At 33.7% G+C, this 27077-nt stretch overlaps 2 protein-coding genes across 3 annotated transcripts in view; both read left to right on the top strand.

The window, feature by feature from the left end:
• LOC136274309 (interferon-induced protein 44-like) overlaps positions 1 to 27077 on the top strand; it is a 110960-nt gene that overhangs the window by 29639 nt on the left and 54244 nt on the right. The gene's annotated exons all lie outside the window — the stretch shown is intronic.
• LOC136274308 (interferon-induced protein 44-like) lies at positions 9854 to 21325 on the top strand. 2 transcript variants are annotated; one of them, XM_066080767.1, is made up of 7 exons: positions 9854 to 9984; positions 14839 to 15385; positions 15800 to 15891; positions 17223 to 17420; positions 19128 to 19274; positions 20168 to 20339; positions 20546 to 21325. In XM_066080767.1, the coding sequence occupies exons 2-7, from the start codon at positions 14860 to 14862 to the stop codon at positions 20854 to 20856; spliced, it is 1446 nt and encodes a 481-aa protein (XP_065936839.1). In that variant the 5' UTR covers positions 9854 to 9984; positions 14839 to 14859; the 3' UTR covers positions 20857 to 21325. The 2 variants fall into 2 exon arrangements, with proteins under 2 accessions (XP_065936839.1, XP_065936840.1); XM_066080768.1 differs by having other exon boundaries at positions 9854 to 9980.

Below are 27077 nucleotides of genomic sequence, written 5' to 3' on the forward strand. Positions count from 1 at the left end.
TTCCATTTTCTTTTATGTCGGGCATTCAATTTTTAATATATAGTGTCAAAATTGTCACCAATATTCTTTAGTAGAGTTATCCCTCTTTTGATCAGTGAAAGTTTTCCTTATATCACGTTTTTTTCAATGAAATGGTCACATCCCCAACAGAATTGAATATGGTTACATGCAAACAACACAGTAAAAAATTTAACAGATTAATTAAGGTGCTATCGGACACCTTCATATTGTAGCATTTTTGATCGAAATAAACAACAAAATCAAGTACATGTATAATGTTATAACTCTTTTCTTTCCTGGAATTGTTACCTAACAGCATAGCACAATTGGTTAGAACGTTAACTACAAATCTGTAAGTCATTATATGAATCCTGCTTGGGCTTTTATACTTTTTACTAGGGATGTCAACGAGTACCCGGTTAACCGGGTACTCGATCGAACGTCCGAGTATCGAATACTAAAATCGGTACTCGGATGTATATTTTTTTAATATTTCTAAGTTGATTTAATAATGCATTAAAACATCGGTTTAAAAACTTAAAATGTCCATTGCACTTGTACATACAGTAATTAGAATTTCCTACGCCTATAAATATACTAAATGACCGTTATCGCCTGTGGCAGTGTTTATATAGTAATTATCGTGACCAACCACCGGTTACCTAGCTTTTCTCACCTTTGGCTGTCTTCTACCCTTATTTTTGGCTTACTTTAATGATTTGTTTTCAATGAACATCGTTTATATAGTCTAATATATAAATTAGATAGCACACAGAAGAGAAATTGAACAGACCCAAAATGCTGCCACCGACTTCAAAGGCCTGGAAATATTTTAAAAGAACTGAAGATTCAAAAAACGTAAAATGTCAGTTGTGCGAAGTAAACTCATCCTTTACGGGGGGAACGACAAATTTTGTCAATTCTCCAAGAAGCCGTAAATTCTCGGGAAAAGAGACAGATGATATTCATGATATTACACGTGCGATTGTTGATATGGTTGTGTTTGATTACATGCCGTTACAAATGGTCGAAGGCAAAGGCTTTAAAAAACTGATGTCCATCGTTCCACCAAACTTCTACATACCGTCAATGTACTTGTTCATATTTATTTACACTTTTACCGAGTACCCGGGTACTCGATCCGAAAAACGTCCGAGTAACCGAGTACTAAAAATTGACCGATTTGACATCCCTACTTTTTACCTTTCAAAATTTTTTAAAACTAGTCTCTTTTTTTGGTCAAACATTGTGAAATTTGAAAATTCTAAAACTGAGAAAGTATTTTATTATGTTCTATTATCCATATTACAGTCATTTCAAGCATATCTTTTACAACATATACCATAGCATAGCATTGAAATTTCATTGCATAGCATTGGAATCTCATCCCATAGCATTGGAATCTCATCCCATAGCATTGGAATCTAATACCATAGCATTAAATCTCATAGCTTCTCATTCGTCATAGCATAGCATACAACTCCGTTTTAAATGCTTTCATTAAAAGAATTAATCTTCACATTGCAGATTTGTGGTAAACTTTGGCTTCTGATCAATTTACTTCGAAAATTTTAGAATTCTTCTGTGTATGGAGGCGTTTTTTGCTCAAATCTCATAGCATAGCATACCATATCATGAAGCCCTCCTTTCAAATTCTTATAGCTTAGCATTCAAATCTCATAGCATTGCACTGAATTCTTATAGGATATATCAAAATCGCATAAAATTGTAAGAGATATACAAGAAATGACTAATAGCGAGCGAAGCGAGCTCTAAGAACCAGTGTGCGCGGGAAAAAGAACGAGCTTAACCTACAGTTCATCAAACAAATTTTTTTGTCTACGTCCCATAATGCTCTCTAATGTTTTCACCCGTGGTGCTATGCCAAAAATGGCCGACTTTTAACTCGTAATTTACGGTGACTTAAAGTTTGAAGACACGTTTTGAGTGCCGCATATGCTTTGGAGAGACTCAAAAGATTTGTTACAAGCTTCCATACCTCCGTATTGAGTCGAGAAACGTAAACAAAGACGAAAAAAGTCATGAATGACGTCACAGTGCACTCGCGCTATATTTCCCGCGATAAATTTAGAGGTGGATCAAACATCTGTAATGAGTGTACTGGCTATTTCAGTATAGACTGCGATACCTGCCTCATTGACATATGATTTGTTTTTAATTTTTTTTAATATAGAGATTTCATGTATATATACTAGCAAGAGTCATACTTTACTGTCATATCGATCCATTTTTAAGCTAATTGTTCATGCATGTACAGTAGGCAGGTAAGTATATGAATAGGGAGGAAATAAACAATAGGACATTTTGAATTAAATAAAAAGGAATAAAATGAAAAAATAAACAGTTAAATAATTTATGTAGATATTGCATATAGTCAGACCATCAAATTTAAAATTGGGAAATTACACACCAACAAACAGGAACCGCTCTCTCTCTCTCTCTCTCTCTCTCTCGGGGTAGGGGGTTGCGCTGTATGTATCATAACCATTAAAATTAGTGCCTTTGGCATACTCTCTCAAAAGTTCTTTGACGTTCGTTGATACCTAAATAAAACTATAAGTTGACAATGATGCTAGGTATGTGTAATTCTTGCTGCGCTCGCCAGAACGGTAGCACCGTAAAACATATTATTGAAAGGTGTCCCATAACGCCTTAATTATAAATATAAATTTCAAAGAATTAATATTTCATATTTTTTGTCTGCATGTGACTACCATTGAAATCATTAGTTAAGAATTTGTGGTATTGGGAATGGCTTATCAAATTGATTCTACATATAATTTATATGTAGGGCAAGAGGTATCACCAGAAGACAAATTCAGTTAAAAGACAACACATTTTCATTATATTCTGTTGAGGGATTTCAGTGAATTTCTTGCAAGAGCAGGACATACATGTAAAAAGGAAGAAATTCCAAGAAAATTCTGCAAATTTTTAAGACATTTCCTAGAAGCTACAGAGTTTCAAAAATTAAGTTAGCAATTTTAGGAGAGTTATACTGGGAGACTGGACATTATGCACTTATTTACCAAAACGTTTATTCACCTCATTGAGCGGTTATATTGGGTTTTGCTGACAAGGTAACATGACTAAATGTAGGCAGACTTACTGATCAATACACAATATTATGGCAAAGCCGGTTTAGTCACTCATTTGCAAGTCAACTTTGTAGCATGCCTTGACATTCTCTGGTGATTAAAAATAAACGAGAAGAGAATACAAGATGTTCAGGCAACCTCATACCAGTAATTAAAGGAGTTATTAGAAACAGTCCATCTATTGGAAATGTTTGTCAACTCCTAACTTCTAAATTATTCAACTTTGGCTTTTAAAAAGATAATTGTTTAATTGATTTAACAGTAGAATCCATTTTCCCAGAATTGTGCAAATGGCGACTGTATTCTGATCTTACATGGGCGCCGCAATGTTTGACGCCACTTAATAAAAACTGATATTAAATATTGATGGACAGTGTCACAAAAAACCTTCTTTTTTTCGCATTGTCAAATGACATTTTGTGCATATGCGCCAGGATATTAAATATTGATGGATAGTGACAAAAAAAACCTTTTGTCGCATTGTCAAATAACATTTTGTGCATATGCGCCTGGATATTAAAGAAGATGGGGGAATAAGATGGCGCAAATGTCCATTCGGTTTAGTAGTGAAATACAATTTTGAATTTATTTTCCCCCAATTAAATCTCTTCGAATATATTATAATAAAACTTTGCAAAAGCAAAATTTCTAACTATAGTCAGTTTTTAATATATTAAACAAAAAATAAGAAGAAAAAAATATTGTCGGAAATTTGTGTGGTATCGAACCCGTAACATAAAACCCCTAGATATATAAGGTTAGCATATGCCAGGTGCTCTAACCACTGAGCCATTTCAGACACAACACAGTGGGCTTTTTAAATATTATGTGTGACTAAGGCCACGAACTACCGGACTTGTATTATTTTTTCAAAACGTTCAATTGTTGGGATACAAAATGATATTTTTAATGTATAGTGGGTCATCTTTCCACGTTTTTGTTGATTGAAATTGGTTTGTTTTCCAATAGAGTTTAATTAGACTATGAGAAAAACATGGAGCACAGACCCACTCTATAAAAGAAAATGCCCTGAAGTTCTAAAAAATGACAGTATTTGCAGGTTTTGATACGTACACGCCTGTTTGAGTCAACATATTCCAAGTATTGAACATACCTATAGGTTAAAAATCAATGATTCGTTAAATATATATTGTTTTCAATGATTTGAAAAAACCCATCAGATTTATTGATACTTTAATTTTTCAGTAGCCTGTCCGACCTCGTATGGGCATTTTACACGCCTTATCTGCCCATCTTCTTTTGATGGATAGTGACAGAAAAAAAAACTTTTTTTCGCATTGTCAAATGACATTTTGTGCATATGCGCCTGGATATTAAATATTGATGGATAGTTGCAGAAAAAAACTCTTTTCGCATTGTCAAATGACATTTCGTCATATGCGCCTGGATATTAAATATTGATGTATAGTTGCAGAAAAAAAAACGTTTTTCGCATTGTCAAATGACATTTTGTGCATATGCTCCTGGATATTGAATGTTTAGCTATGAAGGTATGAAGGATGACGGGTTGTTGTATTTTACGCTGAAGTCAAATTGTTCCATGCAGCGTGTGTTGGTGCCAGGAGCAATGTTTCTGAACTATGTTGATCCCTTTAAAGCAACAGTTTATGTCGAAAATAAATCATTCGACATCAGAATTGTTCTTAACTTTTTATGCACTTCACTATACCTGAATTTATTTTTATGTTTTATATGTTTTTAAAGTGTAACTTTTTTCAAGAGCATTGTATTTGTCTTAGTTACTTCACATCTCAAATAATTCCTTAGTCCAATTGACCGGTGTAAGGTGGAATGAATCATGTAGCATAATCGAATCTTGTCAACATAGGTATTCTTTATTTACGGAGGTCATTACCTGCATGAGACCAACAACTTCATATTTAACAAAATCATTTCTAATGTTGTATATCATAATGACACAAGAAATTTAATGTTTTGCTTTTATACAATGTGATATATGTGATATATGATATATGTGTCTATTTTCTTTCAAATCGTAAAATATATCATATAATCAAACTTAATTCTATGTTAATAAATATTGTATCGTATTTTGAATCTCTATAAATCACATAAAATGTTGCAATTACTTAGTAGAATATTTCATTTTATGTTGCGATTCAATAATGTATTTTACTTATGGAAAACTGTTGTATTTTTTAAGATTTTCATATTAAAATAAGCGAGAACACTGCTAATGTCAATGACTTTTAAATCATTCATTGGTTAAACTACATGTACAACTGTAAATACAAATTTGAAAAAAGGAGACTGCAAAAAGAGAGAATAAGCTATAAAGATCAAAGGCACTAGCTTAAATATACATTTCTCAGATATGTGAAAAATAAATATGCATATCCTATGTTGTAAAGGTGGAAAACACTTTCAATACGCGTAGATTGTTTTTGTAACTTTTTTTTATAAATAAGAATAAGTTATAAAATTATGTTGTTTTGATCTTGGGTTTTTATTTGTATTATATTTGCATGACGTTCAATTAATTGTGCCGAAAATTATTTTTTTTCCAGATATTTGTATCATATTTTTTCTGCAAAGTCGCCACCTTCGTATCCCGAATGAATCACAATTAAAAGAATGCATTTCATTGTTAAAATAGTATAAATATATGTCACAGTTCATATATATTTATGCATTTAATGTTCATAAGCGCACATTGCTGATAGAACGCATTTCTGTATGTATGAATGAATGCACGTGTGAATGTTGTGATATGTCATATGGTTTTTCTTAGTGATCTGCAGGCATGTTCACGAAGCAATCTTAGGACTATGGTGCGTCCTAAGTACATCTTAGGACATGTCTTAGTCTTAAGTCTGTTTTTCGAAGCTCTCCTAACTTTAGGAACCGCCATAACTTTGTCCTAACTCGAGGACATCATTTACCTTGCCCTAAGATCATCCTAAGGTTGTAAAATTACATTTTTGTGGGAATATTGGGGCAGTTATATATTTATGAAAGTTTTTCTTAAGGCCGGTCGAATAAAGCAATATTTATACAGTTCCAGCATTTCCGACAAACCTCAAATTCCCAATTTGGGAGGAAGAAGGGGGGGGGGCAGAGTCATTGATTCTATCATGCATGTTACTTTTAACAAAACTATATGGAAAGAGACCCAAACCCCCTCCCCCCCCCCCTTTCTCCGTTGCTACATGCTTCATTTATTGTTTGGCGAATGTAAATTAGTCACTTATTTTGAATTTCTACTATGTACACTAATTGAGTTACATTCTTTGTTCTGATTACTTTTGGAAATTTTTCAAATGTCCTTCGCTAAAAAGCAAATTTACATTGGTTTATATAAGCCATGCGCGATCATTCCTAATTTTTATCACATCAATCTAAAAAAAATAATCGTTATAAAATTTGAATGTTGAATAAACTGTATTAATGTATTTTCAAGATACATCACAACTTATTTCTTACTTAATATGTGTGTTCTATATTTTGCAGATTAAAGGATAATATAGGTTCTGATTGCACGTGTGTGTTTTTTATATGTAACGTTAACTTTATGAAAAAAAATAATTTACACTCGAAGAATGCACAGGTGTTGTGTAAATTTAGTATTTGTAAATTTTTAAAAATGTATACATTAAATTTACTGGTTTAAAGTATATTAAATTGTGTTAACTACCGACACGTACACTTTTCTTTTGCAAAATATTTAATGATTTATCCCTACAAAAGTCTCTCAAATTCGATATGTATGGATAAATGTGAAAAATAAGAATTGTTGTAGAAGGTTAGGATATCCTGACTTAAGATGTTCCTAAGTAACCGTCGAGCTTCATCTTAAGACGTGTCCTAAGTTGATCTTAGGATGTTCCTAACTTTTTTCCTAAGTCATATCTTAGGAACACACTTAGGTCATATCTAAGGAAAGTTTCGTGAACATGCCTACAGGTATATATATATCTCATTGACCAATGACAGACGACTTTTAAGTCATTACTATGCATGCCTTACTAACTTCGTTCACTATATAAGCGCAAGTCCCGCCAAATCCAGAACCCACAGATTCTACCCTTTACGACGCTAGATTCATGTACCAATGTACTTCTGATCTTCAAAGCTTTAGTATATTCCATTTATTATTTAAAGTCCTGGATACCTGGTAAGATCACTGTTAAACATATTATTGTAACATCGTATTCAGTGATACTGTCGGTAAATCACCGGAACTATAATTGAGAAAACCATTGTATTTGTAATTTAGTTAAATATATGTAGTACATGTAATTGTCTTTCGTCAACGTGTGTGTGTGTTGTGTTGTGTTGTGTTTTCTAGGTTTCTTTTCTTATATCATATAAAAGCATCTATAAGCACGAATCCAGACTTCGATCGTTATTTCTTTACGACCCTGTGACATATATTGATCACGAGATGGATGCAAAACGCAGTGCCAATTTTGTTAATGTCCTTCTAGACCAAACAAGATTTGGATAAACATGTCTGTTGATCTTTGTGCAATAGATGTACCATTCTAGCCGCATGTTAAGCTCATGGATGACACCAAAAATTATATAATTGAACGTTTCAATACCGAACGGCAAAACGTAAAATTGCCGAAATTTGCTCGTTCATTGTTATTGTAGTTTGTATTTAGAAAAATAAAGACCGTTTTCTTTTAATTTCTAAGGAGATATGGAAATATTACGGTGGCGTGGAAGGGCTAGGTGAGAAAAAACTTATCTTATCTGTTCGGACAAATTAGGATTTGTTCGGACGAATTAGCTATTTGTTAGGACAAATACGTTATTTGTTCGGACGATTTACGATTTGTTCGGACGAATTAGCTATAATTTGTTCAGACGAATAAGTAATTCGCTCGGACAAATAAGGATTTGTTCGAACAAATTAGGATTTGTTCGAACAAATTAGGATTTGTTCGAACAAATTAGGATTTGTTTGGACAAAATAGCTATTTATTCGGACAAATAAGTTATTTGTTTGCACGAATTAGCTATTTGTTCGGACGAATTTCGATGTGTTAGGACGAATTACGATTTGTTCGGACAAATTACGATTTGTTCGGGTGAATTGCGATTTATTTGGACAAATTAGGATATTTCGGACGAATAAATTATTTGTTCGGACGAATTACGATTTGTTCCGACGAATTAGCTATTAGAATAATTTATTTTTGTATATATAATCAGAATTGTTTATGAGTAATTAACAAGACTATCTGATTTGGCAATAATGTAGATGATAAAAGGGGAGAGAGTCTGTAATCAGGCCACCCGGGTCTTTCCTGGAATGGTGTTTTTTTCTTCTTTTGATAGCACCTAAATGTTATACATGTACTAGTCACTGACATTTCAAAGGTGTTGGAACAGGGGCGGCAGAGGCGGTCGCCGCCCCAATAATTTTGCACAAAAATGAACTGAATTGAAATCTAATAACGGCGATCTATATTCATTGGAGCGGCGATGATAACGGCAATTTTTGTTAAATGGAGCGGCGAAGTGTTAACTTTATTGTTTACACGGTCAAGACTTAGAGAGCAGTATATGATACATGTTTCTGGTATTTTCTGACAATCTGACAACAGTGGAATAATTACATAGGTTCGACATTAAAGAAATACTGGTCTTCAGCTTTGATGATCAGTTACAAGTTGTAAGTTGGAAACAACTAATCTCATATATTTTATAAGCTTTGAAAAATATATATAATGTGTAAGCACATCATTCACGGAAATCCATTTTAGGATTTTTGAACGTTTTCTTTAATATATATCTTGATAAACGTATTAGATTAACTACAACTTTGCTTTGTCTCTTAATAAAGTGGCATCAAATAAGCGACAATGTAATTTATCAAATATAAGAATAATTTGACACACTGTTGAATAATTGAACAACTTAAATCTGGTTACGCCCCCCAACTTATCGATCAATTTAGCTACCCCAATATGAAATATAATTCGCGCGATCGATGGCCCTGCATTTATACAATATCTGACATATTTTGCAGCCAGAATACAAGCTTGTCTCCTATCAAAATTTTGCATGTCGATAAATGGTGGGAGTATATGAAGCGCCGTTTTAATATTTTTGAGGTATATCCTGATATAAAAAAATAGATATTTGATATCAATATTTAAAATTATTGATATCAAAACATAATTCTTGATATAAAAAAAAATCTATTTTGTGATATCAGAAAATCATTTTTTGATATCACAAATTCGAATTCTTGTTATCAAAAATAAATTTGTGATATCACAAAATAGATTTTTTTTTTCAAGAATTAAAGTTGATTTTTTGATATTAAAAATCGAATTCTTGATATCAGAAAATCATTTTTTTGATATCAAGAAATCATTTGTATTTTCTGATATAAAAAAAAACAGTTTGAATTTCTGATATCAGGAAATGATATTTTGCACAAAATCGATTTCTTTATATCGAAAAATGGATCGTTTTTTCTGATATCAAGAATTTGAATTCTTGATATCAAAAATCATTTTCTGATATCAGAAATTCGAATTCTTGATATAAAAAAATCATTTTCTGATATCAGAAAATACCTCAAAAATATTAAAACGTCGCCCCATAGGAACACATCCTTAGATTCGTCCGAACAAATATGTTATTCGTCTGAACAAATAGGCTAAGATTTTTGTTTTATCTGGCCCTTCCACGCCGCCGTAACCGTTTAAAAAAACCTCTGTTTTTGAGAAACTAGCTATTTGCACTTTCGGTTTTAAGAAAATTTATCGTGACTTTCTTTGAAAGGTAAATCGAAAGTAAAACGCGGCTGGCGCCATTACCCATTGAACACAGCTCACAACAAAATCGAGACCTTTGTTTGTATGTAAGTAACTCTTTTTACAATCCAATGGCATGCATTATTTTATCATTGATTTCAATTATGATAAAAATAAATACTAACTGCATGTTAAGCTACGGTATATTGAACTATTAGTATCTTGCAGTACATAAAAAAGAAAGAGAAATACTAATTGCATGGTAGACTGGGGTGTTGCTAAAACGCGGAACGGAAAACGGAACGGAAAGCGGAACGGAAGGGAATACGGAAACTCTTATCTTATGTTATTTACCTCATAGATTTGTTAAGCATGCTAAAACGATATACTTTATGTACCTTTTTAGTTTTTTTTTTTTTTGAAAGATTGGCAATATTAGATTATTTATTCAAGAATATTTATTTCCTCAAAATTAACAGTACATGCATTGACCAAGATATTCTGTCCCAAAATATTTTCGATTCACTTTTTGCTGTATATTTATATATACCTCAGGGTTCAAGCAATTCTTTTTTAGAAGCATTAAACAATCTCATTATTCTTTCTTTAAAACATCCTCTCTAGCTTATCAGCTGGTATAAATACACGGCTAAAAATTAAAAAGGCTACGGGTTTTTGCATTTCAACAGACCCAGATGATAGTGTTGAAAAATTGTGCAAGGTTTTCTGAGTGACTTCCAAATGGAGAAAAGATGTCAACATTTTCCATTATAAATCGTCCAAATGTGCTGCATGAATATTTTGGGATCGACAGACTATAGTCCCAATATATAATCGGAAAATCAAACCAGGCAACGTATAGAGCTCTCTATTCGGATCATATGTATATTGCTGCTGGAATAAACAACTGCTTAGTAATGCAAACATAAACAAAATTGCATTGCTAAAAATACTAGTTTCACAAATTACTAGTTTCACAAATTACTGGGTATTTTATTGTTTACTGTATTTTAATTTTTAATGTCGTCAGTCCTACGGTTTTTTTACTTCCATCTCAATGATACTGTATCGTCTGTATGATAACAGATCGTCTAGAACACCGAAAATTCAATTTTGATGTAAGTATATACATGTACATCATATTTGAAATATAAAAATACTCAAAACACGCATAAAACGCCTTCACTAACTGCGTACGTAACGCTGATATGCCAGCAATACCATATAAGAAAAATAAGTAAAAAGTTATAGCTAATTTGCTCGTTTAATCATGTTAATGTTTGACAATTCGTGTACATTTGATTTTTCCGTTTCCGTACTCAACTAAAGCCGAACGAATACGATGCTATAATTGATCGACATTCATATGAATATTAATAAGATCACAACATGTTGATAATCATTCATTAGATATAAATAAAAGATACAAAGTAAATCGTTTCTGGCCAGTCTATATTCTTTTAAGCGATAAACGTGATGATATTTTCCATTCCGTTCCGCTTTCCGTTCCGTTTTCCGTTCCGCGTTTTAGCAACACCCGGTAGACTGGGCCTGGGTATATTTAACTAAACAGCTGACTATTTCAAGATTCGTCTACATGAGCTCGCCACTTGGTAACTTGTCTAATTAGGCTATATAGGGTTTTAGTTTACTATGGTCGGGGAAATGACATTTGAACAGGCTAGGACCACTATGTAATAGGACAGGTCAGGTCAGAATTACACTCTGAAATATGTATACCGTTTCCTATGTATTATAATTTATTTCCCAGGTTCTTTATAATTTGAGATTCTGCTTGGTCTTAATTTTAAGTTAAATAATATATATTTCACCTTTTGACACAGTTCAACACACTGTAATGAAAAACACCAGGCCAGCCTCAACAAACAACAATATTTATCTACGACTTAATAAACAATTGTAAATTCCTGCCGAGTATAGACCAAAAAAATGTTACTATAAAAAAATTCCTATGAACACCACCATCAAAATAATCAACAAAAATCACCCCCCATCCTAGCGTACGGGAACGCTAGCCCACCTAGCCGGGGGAATGGCCTAGGTTTAATACAAAAATCCCTTTTAATAAGAACCTAACACCTAACTTTTACTTTAAGGACCGAAAATAATTCAACAGGAGCAAATGACGACGACAAAATGATCCAGTTATTTTCTTAACGGGTGCAACCTGTTAAATATCTAATAAACCATGTTAGAGAAGTGAGAAACTTACAGCAAATCAATGCTTAACAAGTCCCCAAGAAACTATAAATTTCAGGACTTTATATAGCAAACCACGACAATAGAAAAATATAACGTTAAATCTAGTGAATAGACTGTAGGGGTATGACCTTTGACTGTAATTAGCACCACCCAAAAAGGGTTACTTCCGGTATATTAAAGTATAAACAAAAACTGGATATTTCCTATGAGGATCGAACACGTGTGAAGGATTATTATTGATCTATATGTCAAAACAAACCTATTTATAGTATCAACGGAAGTAAGTATATAAACTAGAAACTTCCAAATATTATTATAAACAAAAGGAGGGGCAAATAGGGAATACATAACGTGAATTGAACCATTCCTGCTACAATTACATGGGTTACAATAGCATTGGCCAGTCCCGGATAATATAACCCTGATGGTATAATGAATAAGGTGACAATAAATGAAATAATTTAATTCTGGTTGTAACACGCTTTCTGATTGGCTAAAAAATGGTTTTATATCGTATAAAATAAAGTTGCCTAAGTCATAGTAAGACTAACATCAAAACGTATCAATCCGCCTTGAATTTTGTACAATTTAATGTCATTTTAAAGATCAAACGACTGTTTTTATCAACAATTAATAGACACAAAAATTAAATTATAAGAAATGAAGTCAATATTTATTAGTTTTAGCTTCGCGGTTTATAAAGCGTAAGCTGCCCCAAACCATTTTATATCGTATAAAACTAATAAATATTGACTTCATTCCTTAAATAATAGACCCCTTTACGATAACTGCGGTACTGCTCTCTTGCAGGGCAAATTGATATAACGGTACTTTGCGAAGATTTAGTAAGTAGATAATTAAATGACTTAAATGAAACAATTGACATTGCGTCATATTTCACCAAACAATGTAATTTTGCCCTGCAAAAGAGCAGTACTGCAGCTGCTGTGAAGGGGTCTATTCACTCTTTAGATAGAAATATGACTACTTTTGGTTAAGAAATTTTTCTTTAACCCCACTGTTAGGGAGATTGGTCTTGAAGATCAATCTGAAAAACTATAGACTTGTAGGAAAACTTGCTAACCAAAAGTTATTGTATTTGAAATACATTACGCAGTTTTATTTTAAATATTTTCAAAAATATTTTCTAGAAAAATTTTTAGACTTCAAATATATTTATAACCAATTTCGAGTAATAAATCCCAAGCAAATTAATGAGTTATTATGTCCACTTTGTCACCTACCCCGTAGTTGGTTTATTCTAAGATAATCTTTCAAAAATCTTTCTCACGCCCATTACAGTAATTGATGCATTTGTATTAGGAAAGAAGGAATGAGCAGTGCACATAAAAAAATTGAAAACAGAAATCGAACCCGTGACCCTTGTGGTCAGGAGACTTACCACTGAACTACCTAATTGGTAGATAATACCCATGATCCAAATAGCCCAAATTACTAAACATGGTTCTGTCCCTTGATAAGTTGTACAAGGCCAAGCTTAAAAAAACATTCATTCTTTGATAAAAGTGCCTTACAATAAGAGTGAGTAGGTATGTCTCCTTAAAGAATTTAATAAAGTTTTTCCGGTCTATAATTTCTTTAATGTCATAATCCAGGAGTTTCCCTTAACTTTCCCTTTCACATAAAAAGCTGAAAAGTTCTTAGGTCAGGTGCATTTTAATTAATTGGCATGCTAAGTTCTGCTCCTGACCCAATTTTGTGAATCTGTCTCCATTTTGAGAAAGGACCTTGAAGGAGAGATACTATAGCTTGACATGTTTGTTTACTGGTTTAATCGGAGATTGGAGGCTACAGAATTTTCAATGAAGTTAGAGACCAGTGAAGCCGTGCCTATATATTATATAACTACCGACATAAAAGATGATGATATTTAACAAAATAAGTATAGAGTACAGCTTGTGATTTGACATACACATGTAATTACAATCAATATATTTCTGCTATAACAACAGAAAACGGTTTTAAAATAAGTCTTGTTTTCAATGAAATATATAGGGAAAAAGAAAATAATTGACAAACTTTGTATAACTATAAACATGATAAAAGAAATTTAATCTATGAATATTTAAATGAAAATTCTATAAATGGAAAACAACAGTTTGAGTGGTGCAAATACATATGCTGGATCTGAAGAAGTGTAGTGCAGTGTAGTTCATATATACATTTAAAAAAAGGAAAACAATTTAAGAACGATAATTTATACAAGTGTTAAATTATAATGAAATTCCAGAGTAATCTAACTTTGCATGGAATTTCCCCCTTTCTTATTTAAGAAATAAACAACAATTTAGGGCTTCTCAGAAGATTTGATCACGTACCAACCAAGTTCATATCCTGGTGAACTTTTGAACATTGCTGTTTATTACTTATATTTACGTTTGAGAATGGCAAAACGTTCAGAATCATTAATATAACGGTGTTATTGCAACCGTCAAGCGATTAGCGCGCCCAGTTCTCATTGTGACGTCACGAAAATGTTCATACAGAATTGAACATTTTCGCTATTCTATAGGTTCATATAAGGAAGCATATTTGCAAATGTAAATATATATTGGTGAAATCATGCAATAATTCTTGCACATATTAAAAAATTTTGTTTCAAATATAGCCCCAAAACAAATTACATGTAATTAATTTATATATTTAATCGCCATTCAATGCAAAAACTATTCTAAAAAAAAATTAGTGATGTCATATAAAATTAATGCTATTTTTAGTCTAATTCCATTTCTGGAAATATGACGGAACTGTTGAATCAGAAATACAGAGATCAGCTGGTCACGTGGATTGGTAAGCCCTGTCACTTCCGGTTGTTGTACAAAATCAGCAGGGACGGGTGTTCGGCCACGACGTTTCACCAGAAGTGTGACGGTCAGGGCGCCACGGTAACAGTCCTGTACAACACAAACAACACGATATACGGCGGCTACCTGTCACAGAGCTGGAACTCTAATAGTGCTTACATAAACGACCCGAACGCCTTCCTCTTCCGGTTGCAGTTTAACGGGTCATCCAATCCACTGAAGTTTCCAATCAATCAGCCAACGTATGCTGGATATGGTGACAGAAGTTATGGTCCATCATTTGGAGGTGGCTCTGACATGATAACTTTTACGGGAACCATCAACTCTTCAGGAAAATATTTTTCTCTGAATGGCTCTGTCAATTCAATAGGGAGTTATTACAGCTTAAACGGTCAAAACAGCAACTCAATCACTAACAATAATTTCCAAGTGACTGATCTGGAAGTTTATCAAGTCTTAGGTAGATCTTCATTTCTATTCTATGCTTTAATTTTTTTTTTCCTTTTAGATAATTTAAAGAAAATTTCTTTTGGAAGAAACGATTTCAGGAGGAAAAAGTTACTGCTTTTATGTGCACTATAGAAAGAAAGCTTACCATTTGGACTAGAACCATGAAATCCTTGCCTTGGTGGTTTTAAATCTTTCTTTAAAAATTGCATGCTCAATTCACTTTCAGATCCTTTGTGTATGATAATCAGCGGTGTTGTATGTTTCCTAATTGATGTAAATAAAAAAGTTTGAATGGTCATTAACAAATAAGTGGATAGAAAATATGGGAGATAATTTTTGATTTTTTTTTTTCATTTTTTTAATAATCAGTTTTTAAAAAAAAGGATGGAATAACTGTAACAATATGTTATGGATTTTTTTGCAGATGGACCTGATCCAAAGAAAACAAAATTTAAAATGGCTGAATCTTCACTTCTAGACAAACCATGGAGAAAATTTCCAGAGTTTAATGCAGAGGTGCAGAATTAGTTTTGTACAAAATATGATGGCAATCCCTCACCGAATAAACTGTATCGTAGATTTTTTCACTAAAAAATAAATATTTTCTTCATGGGTTCATGTTTATGATGAACCATTCTTAGCAATATTTAGCCATATCTGAAAAAACATTGATTACTCATAATACTGGGTGGTAAAAGTTAGCTTCTATCAAAACTACTTGGCAAATTTTGACTGGTGTGTATCTTTTTGAGAAAAGGTGGTGGAGGGGTTCAAAGATTGCAAAATTCATTACCCCATTATCCCTCAAAACCCATACATTTTAGGTATAAACTGTAAAATCTTAGCAAGGGAAGACTACTATAAACAAGTAGCAAGTTTTCTTGGGAGATATAAAGTTGCCTTGGGGGTGGGGGGGGATGCTGCTTTACAACACTGGTGGTCAGTAAGCCTAACATCATAGCGAAGGAATTTAATTGGAATGTAATTTTTGGGAGTTGATTTTAATCAACTCTCCTATGCAGTTACTCAGACAAACCGAAAGTGAAACAGTGTTTGGACCTCAGCACAAATCATCGCTGCTGACAAGACTTAGTTCTTGAAAATAATTGATAAATTCGATGTAATGTATGCTAAAGCATTGTTTTTCAAGGAGACTTATTTATAAATATTATGAAAATAGTCAGATTTTAAATGGTACAAACAATTTAGATATTTTTTGTAGTCGTATGTATTTCTACGCCTGCAGAGTTCAATATAGTCTCATTCAACTCGACGCTCGGCTGTCTTCTTTAAATCTCCGACAAGCAGAGAGTCTCTCTTGCCTGTCGGAGATTTACGGTGTCAGCCGAGCGTTTGCTTGAACGAGACTAGAGTTCAATATTGCTTGGATCCATTCAATTTTCGAGAAATACTTCTATTACTGATACATAGTTTGATTGAATTAATTTTATCTTTAAATATTATTTAACACGATTCATATATATGGGGGTTTCTCGACATTCTTGTCGAAAAAGTCCAAAAATTCATATTATAAAAATGTGCGTAATTCAAATACAAATTAGAAACTACATGTACTTGTCATGCAAAATAACATATCATTGATTTTAAAATAAATAAACATCGACAAAATCAACTCCCGTCAGTTTTTCAGTACTTTGATTTTTATTGTACTCTGTATTTGCACCATAAATAATATGTAAAGCATTGTTTTCTTTGAATTCAAAAGTGGTTGATTCTGTTTAAAAATATGTTGGTAGAAATAGAAGTTACTTGATAGCTCATTAATTTATTTATTCAATTTACTGATTTAATTTATATCCAATTGATTAAATATTTAATTTATAAAGACGGCAAACAAACTTAAAGAAGAACTGGTTGACTATGGACCGGACAGTGAGACAGGTGTAACAGCAGCAAGCATCCTCCTGATTGGTCAGATTGGTGCGGGAAAGTCCAGCTTCTTTAACTCTGTCAACTCAATATTCCGAGGGAAAATCACCAGCAAGGCGAGGAGTGGGAGCTTTGAGCATAGCCTCACCACTGTTGTAAGATTAAAAATTCAAATTTATAAGTGCACAATGCACGAATTAAGTCCTTTCTGGTTCAATCAACAACAAAAACATTTCATTGTTATTTTTTTAAATCTAAATTTTTAACTGTTTTTTAGCTCACCTGAGCTAAAAGCTCAAGTGAGCTATTCTGATCACATTTTGTCTGTCGTCCGTCTGTCCGTCCGTCCGTCCGTCTGTCCGTAAACTTTTCACACTATCAACATCTTCTCAAGAACTACTGGGCCAATTTCAACCAAACATGGCTCAAATCATTCTTAGGCAAAGGGGACGCAAAGTTGTGAAAATTAAGGGCAACACTTGTTTTCAAGGGGAGATAATTAGAAATTAATGAAGAATGTCGAGAAATTTTCAAAAATCTTCTTCTCAAGAACCAGAAAGCCAGGAAAGCTGAAACTTGTGTGGAAGCATCCTCAGGTAGTGTACATTCAAAGTTGTGAAATTCATGACCCCCGGGGGTAGGATTGGGCAACAATGGGGGGGTCAAAGTTTTACAAAGGAATATATAGAGTAAATCTTTTAAAATCTTCTTTTCAGAAACTAATCAGCCAGATGATTCTTTATAATTGTTAAGACTTTGGCTCCAGGACAATTCTTCGGCCTCACAAGAAGGTTCAGAGTTTGATGTAGCTTAATATCCCATATATAAACAACTGTAAAGGATCTTTTTGAGGACTGCAATACTCAACATGTGATATGACTATAAAATCATCCTGTTAGAAAAGGGACTAATGATTATAAACATAAGAATATCCAGGGGGAAAAATGGATTTTATTTTTACAGGATCTACATGTGTTATTGTACATTGTCCAGGCTCCGGGATCATGAAACTGTCTTAAATTTAAGTTAGAATATTGTCTTAAATCTTAAATTTAGACATAGTTAAGATTGCTTACTTAAGTGGATCACAAAACGATCTAAGAAAAAACTTAGCTAAGATTTGTCTTAGCTAAACTCCATAGTAACTCGCGCGATTTTTCGACAGAATTTGTTAAAAGTGGAACTCTTCTTCTTTTGAAGATTCCTATCGGCTGCATCGTAAACATTATCATATATCACAAAGTTTAAAAAATTATATTTAAAAGATGCTTCACACAAATATTAGCACAGTTTCTTACTTGATAACATATCAGTCATTATACAGACGTGTTTACACACTTTCACTTTAACAAAGGGAAATAACTTCAATAGCAAGTGCACAAAGGGGAAAAACCTAGACTATAAATAGAAAACCCGAGGACGAGGGAGCAACCTTCTTTGCTGATCATTTCTTCTTAAAAAATCCAACGAGTGTCGCCATTTTGAACTTACATAGTAAGAATCTATAAACTTAAGTCTGCCTAATAGCAGTCTTAAGATTTAAGACAATATTTAAGACTTAACCCTAAGTCATTTTTTTGTGATCCACTTTAAGAACAATCTTAAAATTTAAGTGCAAATTTATTGACTTAAGTATGACTTAAGATTTAAGACAGTTTCATGATCCCGGAGCCAGATTGTTTGTATTATGACTTCATTAAGCTGATTTTATCATACACATTGTTCCTCAGGTGAGCGATGTGGCCCATAGGCCTCTTGTTTTTTACATGACATGAAAAGGCTTGTTAGACTTTTAGGGCTTGTCTTTAGATAAAGATTTTAAGAGAATATTATCATGGTAAAACATAGATAATTTATTTCAGTACCGCAAGTATAATATCAAGGACCATAACTCTGGTCAGACTCTGAAGATTCGCCTGTGTGACACACGTGGTCTGGAGGAGGAGTTTACCATCGACCCCCAGGAGATATCTCACATACTGGACGGCAACATACCGGACAGATACCAGGTATGTCAGGACAGATACCAGGTATGTTAGTACAGATACCAGGTATGTCAGTACAGATACCAGGTATGTCAGTACAGATACCAGGTATGTTAGTACAGATACTAGGTATGTCAGTACAGATACCAGGTATGTCAGTACAGATACCAGGTATGTCAGAACAGATATCAGGTATGTTAGTACAGATACCAGGTATGTTAGTACAGATACCAGGTATGTCATTACAGATAATGGTATATAACAGGTAACAGGCATAGCAAAGAACAGATACCAGGTATGTTAGTACAGATACCAGGTATATCAGTACAGATAATGGTATATAACAGGTAACAGGCATAGCAAAGAACAGATACCAGGTATGTCAGTACAGATACCAGGTATGTTAGTACAGATAATGGTATATAACAGGTAACAGGCATAGCAAATAACAGATACCATGTATGTTGGGGGGGGGGGGGGGGGCAGGTAGAAGTTATAGGTATGCTCTGCTCAGTTTTTTTGTTTAAATGAATCAACTTGTTCTAAGGGAAAGGTAATATACTTCAGAAATGAAATTATTGGCAGACTGTTCACAATAGGACCCCTAAAGACTAGAGGCCTAATGTCTATAACCTTAAAAGAGAAACTACTTTTGAAATGGAATGGTAAAACAAATACTGTATACCAGTTTATTTTTTCTCTGTGAAGTTTTTGCCCTTCTACACTTTCAAACAGTTTCGCCCCGTCTTGAATTCACCCAGACACATTTGTGTTTAGTACTATGATTTGATATGAGACATTGGGATTCGCACCGTCTTAAATTCGCCCACTGACAACGAGGGCGAAAGGGGCAAAAATAAAATGGGGCAAATATTTCCCTGTATTCAGTAGTCCAATGAAGCAATCTTTATTTTCAGTTTAACCCCTCAGCGCCATTCACTACAGAGACATTTGGGTTCATCAGGAACCCCCATCTCGGGGACAGGATTCATTGTGTGGCTTTTGTAGTGGACGGAAGTACTATTGATGTTATCCCAGAAAAAATCCTCAAACAAATGAAAGCCATGCAGAGTCGGATGAACCAGAGAAGTAAATACAACTTGCACATATTCAGAAGATTGAAATTATGAATAATACTAAATTTTTCTGTTGCATTCATGGATTTTGTTTTTAATGACCAAACCATTGTACATGTTTAATATCGTTAGTCAGCCTAGTTCAGTATTATTCATCATTGATAATAATGACCAGTCAAATTACTATGTCTCACGTACAGTTCTTTTTTAACAATGCAGACATCCCACAAGTGGTCTACCTGACAAAGCTGGACAAAGTCTGTCCAATGGTGGAGGAGGATGCAGGTCACATGTTCCACAGTTCAGCGGTCCGTGAAGCAGTGGATAAAATAGCAGACGTCATGGGACTACCACGTGGTTTTGTTCTACCAATCAAAAACTACGAAAGTGAAACCATTTTGGATCAGAATATAGATATCTTGATTCTGAAGGCTTTGAAGCAGACGTCAGATTTTGCTGACGACTACATGGAAGAACAGGTCGAAAAAATGGTGGCGGAAAATGGACAAGGAAGAAAAGAGAAAGAGTAAATGGCGATACACCTTTCCAGAGTCAGTTTTTTTAAACAATATATCCAAAAACTGAATAGTTCATATAGACAAAATATCATGGATACAAAAATTCCTCCACTGATCATAACAGATGCATGAATAGATTCACTGGGGGAAAAATCTCAATTGTTTGAAAACTCTTAAGCTCAGATACAAGGATAATGAAAGAATACCACAGGACTCATCATAATTACCAGTATACATCATAGTTTACTCATAGTTTATGTCGTGTGTTTATTTTTATGGTTTATCATTGAAGAAACTGTGCAATATCTTGGCTTTTGATTCTGGTTTATCATTGAAAAACTGTGAAATATCTTGGCTTTTAATTCGTAGTGAAAAAGAAAGCACAGAGTCTTTATGTTTTTAAATTGTTTTGTATTAGCAGGACCTAAATATACATGGACACTTTATCATATCAATTAAAAATGCTCTTTTTCTCAAAAGACTTAGAAATTGTTTGATTTTTTTTTATCTGCAAGTAAATTAATGGCATTCTGACCACTGTGTATTGATATGGTATGACAACACAAACTGGAAAGAACAAGGGGCAGTAAGCATGCAGTATTTGCCAAATGTATTTAAAAAAAAAATTCATGGCTTATAAAATTGATTCTACATACCGGTATATATAGGGCAAGACAGTCGGTTAAATACAACACAGTCTTACTAAATTCTGTTGAGGGGTTTCAGTGAAGTTGCTGTTGCAAGAGCAGGACATATAGAGAAAAAACTTCAAAATTCAGAAAGAACAAAATAAGAAACTCCTGCAAAATTAAAGAGTATTTCCTTAAAGCTACAGAGTTTCAAAAAATTAGCTATACCGAGAGACTTTGCACATTTTGTACTTATAAATCAAACTTTTTTTTTTCACTTCATGGAGCAATCTGATTAAAATAAGATCTTTTGATCCGCTCTGACAAATCTGATGTGTAGCGACATCAGATTTGTTGGAGCAGATCAATGAAGTGATTTTAATCAGATTGTTCATGGAATGGTCTAATTTAGAGGAGTCTGCTGTCAATATGACTGACCTAGCAGATTTACCGATCAATGTCTCACTATTATGGCAAAACAGGTCTAGTCACTCATTTGCAATTCATGTCTGCCATGTAACAACTTTGTTACATACCTGAACATTTTGCATCCCTGTGCTAATTAAAAATATACTTCATGATGCTGGTGCCTCCCCTCCCCCCTGCAACCTAATTAAAATTGCAGAAATGTTACAATATAGCAACAAATGTGGAATGCTTTAAGACGACTGGTACAAACAACAAGAAGTGGCGGGTAGTGATGTGATATGTGGTTTATTTACACACTGTACAATGTGGGATGTTTGCTGCCTGTCTGAGGGTACCTGTAGCAGAAAGTACAAAGTCTGTCAACTAGATCAATGGTTACAGATGCATGTAGATGAATGCCATGAGGTTGGCGACAAATTGGCTCACAACCCTAAGGTCCATAGGTCAAGATCTATTAAAGATTTTAAACTACGTGTACATTGTACAACTTTGTCATCAAAGTGAAATTATTGCTGGCTTCTGAACAAACAGTCCTTAATCTGTACATAAGTGATAAAATAATTTGGTAATATATGGAATTAAAATGAAGTATTTTGTAGATAATGCATCAAATGTAAGTACAGCCTTGATCAGAAAAAAATATAAACTAAACATGAATTATTTTTGTCATTTCAAATTAAGAAGAAAAAAATGAAGAAAATTCTTTAGGCCTTGGTCAATTAAACCTACATTGAAAAAGCAGATGTACAAACAATGCAGCACTCGCTAATAAAGCTGCTATTACAGTTAACTTACTATTACTACTTACTTTTATTATAAATCTAAATTGACCAAAATTGATTTCTTCATTTTCAAGAGGTACATGTCATATTTACATGTATCAGTGCAATTATCAATTATCAATAAAAAGCAGAAAAAATACTGATTTACTAAAGCCGTGTAGCATTGTACAAAATGACAATGTACTTATTTCATGAGGTGTAAGCCTGTAAGTAACAGATATAACCATTACTTGAGGAATAAGCAACACTTATGGCTCTGTAAAGTTGTGCGTGAAATAACGTGCATCAAGCTCTGTCAACCGTTGTTTATCTTTGTGCATTTAATACTTTATAAAACATTACATGACAGAATGTATTGCCACAGTACCCTTATTGAGAAAAAGATGGGCTGAGAAAAAAAATAGATATGAAAAATATGTTGACAGAAAACTTATAAAATAAATATGATACTGTCATATTTAAGTGAAAAATAGTACATTATTTGAAAAATCTACCTATTTAAAAATAATTTTTCATCCTAAAATTACAAACAGATGAAAAACACCCCCAACTTGTCGATCAATTTCGCTGCCCAAATGTGAAATATACTTCGATGCCCCTGCATTTATACAATATATATCATATTATGATACCAGAATATAAGTTTGCCTCAAAATCTGTCAAAATTTTGCATGTCGTAAAATGGCGGGGGTAATATTATATAAATAGTGCCTGTTTGGGAGGGTAACTGTTGAAATTGAAACCCCCGGAGAAAGCCATTGTCAACCGACGCGAATCTCCCAAACAGGCACTAATTATTTTATTATACTGAATGTCTTAATTTTAAAGAAAATTTTACTGCTTTTATATAGAAATGAAATGAATTCTACGGCGAACCGTACGCGCATAATTCCCGCGCATGTAACAATTCTTTGTGTTACCCGTTGCCAAGTGTGTTGCTAACGCTGAGGGTAATAGAACAGATTACCAACTGCGTCTAAACCAATCAGATTTCAGTATTTAACATGAAAGTATAATAATATTTGTTATGGCAACGCGCGATTTCTTTTTGTAATCGGCTTCGGCCGATCACTATTGTGTCCATATGAGGCATCCGGCAAATGCTTCCAAGTGCGCACACATTTCGCTTGCATAAGTAGTTCTTATAAAAACTTGAAGTTTGGTTTAGTATTTATATAACATTTTACTCAGTTTTATTTCAATTCATTTACCTTAAGAGCTGCAAACATACATAAAATACAGTTCGACCAGTGAATTCAAGAATGCACATTTTGTCTAACGCGTAAGAATTTCGATAGAAAGATTCATTCAGAAATGCAGCTGACCTCGATGAACTGACCTCAATCATAAGAAGATGCTCCAAGAACTGACCTCGATCTATTGATGTTGCATAATAGTAGCTAGGAAGGTGGCTTGATTTATAAACAAGGTTACGTTATAATGCGACCTCAATAGCAAGTAATGATGGCATTCAAAGTTTTTCAGTTGCATTAAATTATTTTAATACAACTCTTTCTTTGTATATGTGTTAATGCTCTTTGAAGATCCCTACTCAGTATTCTGAAGAAGAAGAAGATACATTAACATTTTAATAATTACGTTAAAAATATAAAACTAGACAAGGAGTTTACGAACGGCTTTCCCCAAATTTATTTCAAAATTAAATTTGTTGACGGTTTATAAAGATGAAATTATGGTGTTCATATTCAAAATATTCTATATTCTGTTAAAATACAGTACTTTTTAGCTCACCTGAGCAATGTGTCCGTTGTCTGTCGTTGTCGTCGTCGTTGTTGTAAACTTTTCACATTTTCATCCTCTTTTCAAGAACCACTGGACAGATTTCAACCAAATTTGGCACAAAGCACCACTAGGTGACGAGACCTCAAGTTTGTTCAAATAAAGGGCCACGCCCTCTTTAAAGGGGAGATAACTGAGAATTTTTGAAAATTTTATGTGTTTTTCAAAAATCTTCTTTTCAAAAACTATTCGGCCTGAAAAGCTTAAACTTGTGCGGAGGCATCGTCAGGTAGTGTAGATTCAAGTTTGTTCAAATCATGGTCCCCGGGGGTAGGGAGGGGCCACAATAGGGGGATCAAGTTTTACATAGGAATATATAGAGAAAATCTTTAAAAATTTTCTTCTCAAAAACTATCAGGCCAGCAAAGCTCAAATTTAAATGGGAGCATCCTCAGATAGTGTAGATTCAAATTTGTTCAAATCATGGTCACTGGGGGTAGGGTGGGGCCACAATTGGGGGATCAAGTTTTACATAGGAATATCTAGAGAAAATCTTTAAAAAAAAAAATTCTCAAAAACTATCAGGCCAGAAAAGCTAAAATTTAAGTTGAAGCATCCTCAGGTAGTGTAGATTCAAGTTTGTTCAAATCATAGTCCCTGGTGGTAGGGTAGGGTCATAATGGGGGAATGAATTTTTACAGAGGAATATATAGAGGAAATGTTTAAAAATCTTTTTCTCAAAAACTATTGGGCCAGGAAAGCCGAAATTTGAGTGAAAGCATTCTCAGGTAGTGTTCATTCAAGTTTGTTCAAATCATGGTTCCTGGGGGTAGGGTGGGACCACAATAGGGGGATCAAGTTTTACATAGGAGTGTATAGAGAAACTCGTTAAAAATCTTCTTCTCAAAAACTATTAGGCAAGGAAAGCTCAAATTAAAATGGAAGCATCCTCAGGTCGTGTAGATTCAAGTTTGTTCAAATCATGGTGCCCGGGGGTAGGGTGGGGCCACAAAAGGGGAATCATGTTTTACATAGGAATATATAGAGAAAATTTTTAAAAATCTTCTTCTCAAAAACTATTAGGCCTCAAAAACTAGTAGGCAAGCAAAGCTCAAATTAATATGGAAGCATCCTCAGATAGTGTAGATTTAAGTTTGTTCAAATCATGGTCACTGGGGGTAGGGTGGGGCCACAATTGGGGGATCAAGTTTTACATAGGAATATCTAGAGAAAATCTTTAAAAAAAAAAATTCTCAAAAACTATCAGGCCAGAAAAGCTAAAATTTAAGTTGAAGCATCCTCAGGTAGTGTAGATTCAAGTTTGTTCAAATCATAGTCCCTGGTGGTAGGGTAGGGTCATAATGGGGGAATGAATTTTTACAGAGGAATATATAGAGGAAATGTTTAAAAATCTTTTTCTCAAAAACTATTGGGCCAGGAAAGCCGAAATTTGAGTGAAAGCATTCTCAGGTAGTGTTCATTCAAGTTTGTTCAAATCATGGTTCCTGGGGGTAGGGTGGGACCACAATAGGGGGATCAAGTTTTACATAGGAGTGTATAGAGAAACTCGTTAAAAATCTTCTTCTCAAAAACTATTAGGCAAGGAAAGCTCAAATTAAAATGGAAGCATCCTCAGGTCGTGTAGATTCAAGTTTGTTCAAATCATGGTGCCCGGGGGTAGGGTGGGGCCACAAAAGGGGAATCATGTTTTACATAGGAATATATAGAGAAAATTTTTAAAAATCTTCTTCTCAAAAACTATTAGGCCTCAAAAACTAGTAGGCAAGCAAAGCTCAAATTAATATGGAAGCATCCTCAGATAGTGTAGATTTAAGTTTGTTCAAATCATGGTCCCTGGGGGTAGGGTGGGGCCACAATTGGGAGATCAAGTTTTACATATATAGGAATATATAGAGAAAATCTTTAAAAATCTTCTTCTCAAAAGCTATAGGGTCTGTAAGTCTCGTTTACTTTCACTTTCGTTTTCCAACTTCCGGGTACATCAGCGTTCGTAGCGACATTCCTGTGCAATGGTGTATTGTTTCGCAATCGGTTGTACGCATCGTACTGGCGGAAAGCAGACATGCAGTTTGTTTAGATTCCCAACTGATGTTAGGGAAAGGAAGAAATGGATAGATAGGTGCAGGTAAGTCATAAAAACTACAAATAAAACGCATCATTGTCTTTATATTCAGTGCTATTTAGAGGTCACGAAAAAAAGATGCATTAAAACAATTTTTCGTCAAATCGTGAGTGTATTTAAAGAAATTTAAGACGAATATGTTCAGGCCAAACGTTTCTATAAACCTAGCATTTGATTTGCATACTTTTATCTGGCAATGTTGAGATTAAAAACCCCTTCCCACAAATGCAGTAATGCCATGTTATTCTGGACCTTTTACTTTCCCCTCAAAATAAAACCAGTTCTAATTTTCAATATCACATGCCTTCAGTATTGTATTGAATTCAAAATAGTTAAATTGATATTTAAAACAAATAAATAATACTGATGTAACGGTATTTTAAAATTATATTATTCTTCTGTTTTAATTATTACGTAAGTTATTTATCATTGCTCTCCGCGAGCAATGTCATTACGTAATTGACCCCGTTTAGAAAGATTGCTCCTCGCGAGCAATGCATATTATGTATA

This window comes from Magallana gigas, chromosome 4 (assembly GCF_963853765.1).
Source record: "Magallana gigas chromosome 4, xbMagGiga1.1, whole genome shotgun sequence".
Lineage (NCBI taxonomy): Eukaryota > Metazoa > Mollusca > Bivalvia > Ostreida > Ostreidae > Magallana > Magallana gigas.

Bases quoted from the DNA above. Each gene is read 5' to 3' on its own strand.
- LOC136274308 (XM_066080767.1), top strand. From the start codon at position 14,860: ATGACGGAACTGTTGAATCAGAAATACAGAGATCAGCTGGTCACGTGG. The intron at 15,386-15,799 runs GTAGATCTTCAT...ATTTTTTTGCAG, and splicing joins GGAAGTTTATCAAGTCTTAG to ATGGACCTGATCCAAAGAAA. The intron at 15,892-17,222 runs GTGCAGAATTAG...TAATTTATAAAG, and splicing joins TTCCAGAGTTTAATGCAGAG to ACGGCAAACAAACTTAAAGA.